The 1,131-nt window shown below is 49.3% G+C and overlaps 1 protein-coding gene across 1 annotated transcript; it reads left to right on the top strand.

Moving 5' to 3' along the window:
• The first annotated feature begins 66 nt into the window (after positions 1-66).
• LOC120505355 (olfactory receptor 14C36-like) lies at positions 67-924 on the top strand. The gene has a single exon (XM_039715743.1). The coding sequence runs from the start codon at positions 127-129 to the stop codon at positions 922-924; it is 798 nt and encodes a 265-aa protein (XP_039571677.1). The 5' UTR covers positions 67-126.
• The last annotated feature ends 207 nt before the right edge of the window (positions 925-1,131 follow it).

Here is a 1,131-nt window from a genome sequence, read left to right as displayed (position 1 = left end):
AACTCTTAAACACAGAAGCATGTCCGTGTGTGTTATAGAGGAGGTTCTACAGGAAATAGTGCTGCCCTCCTGGGCAACGGCCTCATCATCAGCGCCGTAGCCTGCGGCCACCACCTGCACACGCCCATGTTCTTCTTCCTGCTCAACCTGGCCCTCAGCGACCTGGGCTCCATCTGCACCACTGTCCCCAAAGCCATGCACAATTCCCTCTGGGACACCACCACCATCTCCTACACAGGATGTGCTGCACAGCTCTTTTTCTTTATGATCTTTATTTCAGCAGAGTTTTATCTTCTGACCATCATGTGCTACGACCGCTACGTGTCCATCTGCAAACCCCTGCACTACGGGACCCTCCTGGGCAGCAGAGCTTGTGCCCACATGGCAGCAGCTGCCTGGGCCAGTGCCTTTTTCTATTCACTGCTGCACACAGCCAATACATTTTCCCTTCCCCTGTGCCATGGAAATGCCCTGGGCCAGTTCTTCTGTGAAATCCCACAGATCCTCAAGCTGTCCTGCTCACACTCCTATCTCAGGGAACTTGGGCTCATTGCTGTTAGTTTCTGTTTAGGACTTGGCTGTTTTGTGTTCATTGTTTTCTCCTATGTGCAGATCTTCAGGGCTGTGCTGAGGATCCCCTCTGAGCAGGGATGGCACAAAGCCTTTTCCACCTGCCTCCCTCACCTGGCCATGGTCTCCCTGTTCCTCAGCACTGTAGCATTTGCCTACCTGAAACCCCCCTCCATCTCCTCCCCATCCCTGGATCTGTCCCTGTCAGTTCTGTACTTGGTGGCTCCTCCAGCCCTGAACCCCCTCATCTACAGCCTGAGGAACCAGGAGCTCAAGAAAACTCTCAGGCGACTGATAACGAGATGCTTTTCAGCTACCACACATTGCACGATTCTGTCTGTCTATGGCTTCTAGTGCACATCATGACAGGCCAAGTCTCTCGTTATTTATATTTCTTCCATTTCTGATGCTATTGTCTTCATACCAACAATGGTATTCATTACATCCAACTTAATTATCCCTACTTGTTTTGTAACCCAAAATGTTCATGTAAATGAGGAGTATCACAATGTATGTAATTGAAATAAATGAACTTGCACCAATGTTTCTGGAATTTTTTTA

This window comes from Passer montanus, unplaced genomic scaffold (genome assembly GCF_014805655.1).
Source record: "Passer montanus isolate IOZ18808 unplaced genomic scaffold, ASM1480565v1 scaffold3441, whole genome shotgun sequence".
Taxonomy (NCBI): Eukaryota; Metazoa; Chordata; class Aves; order Passeriformes; family Passeridae; genus Passer; species Passer montanus.
Note: the sequence above shows the minus strand (reverse complement) of the source record. Positions and strands in the feature narration are given on the sequence as shown.

What these genes read in the sequence shown, in the direction of transcription:
- LOC120505355 (XM_039715743.1), top strand. Translation starts at nt 127, where the DNA reads ATGTTCTTCTTCCTGCTCAACCTGGCCCTCAGCGACCTGGGCTCCATC.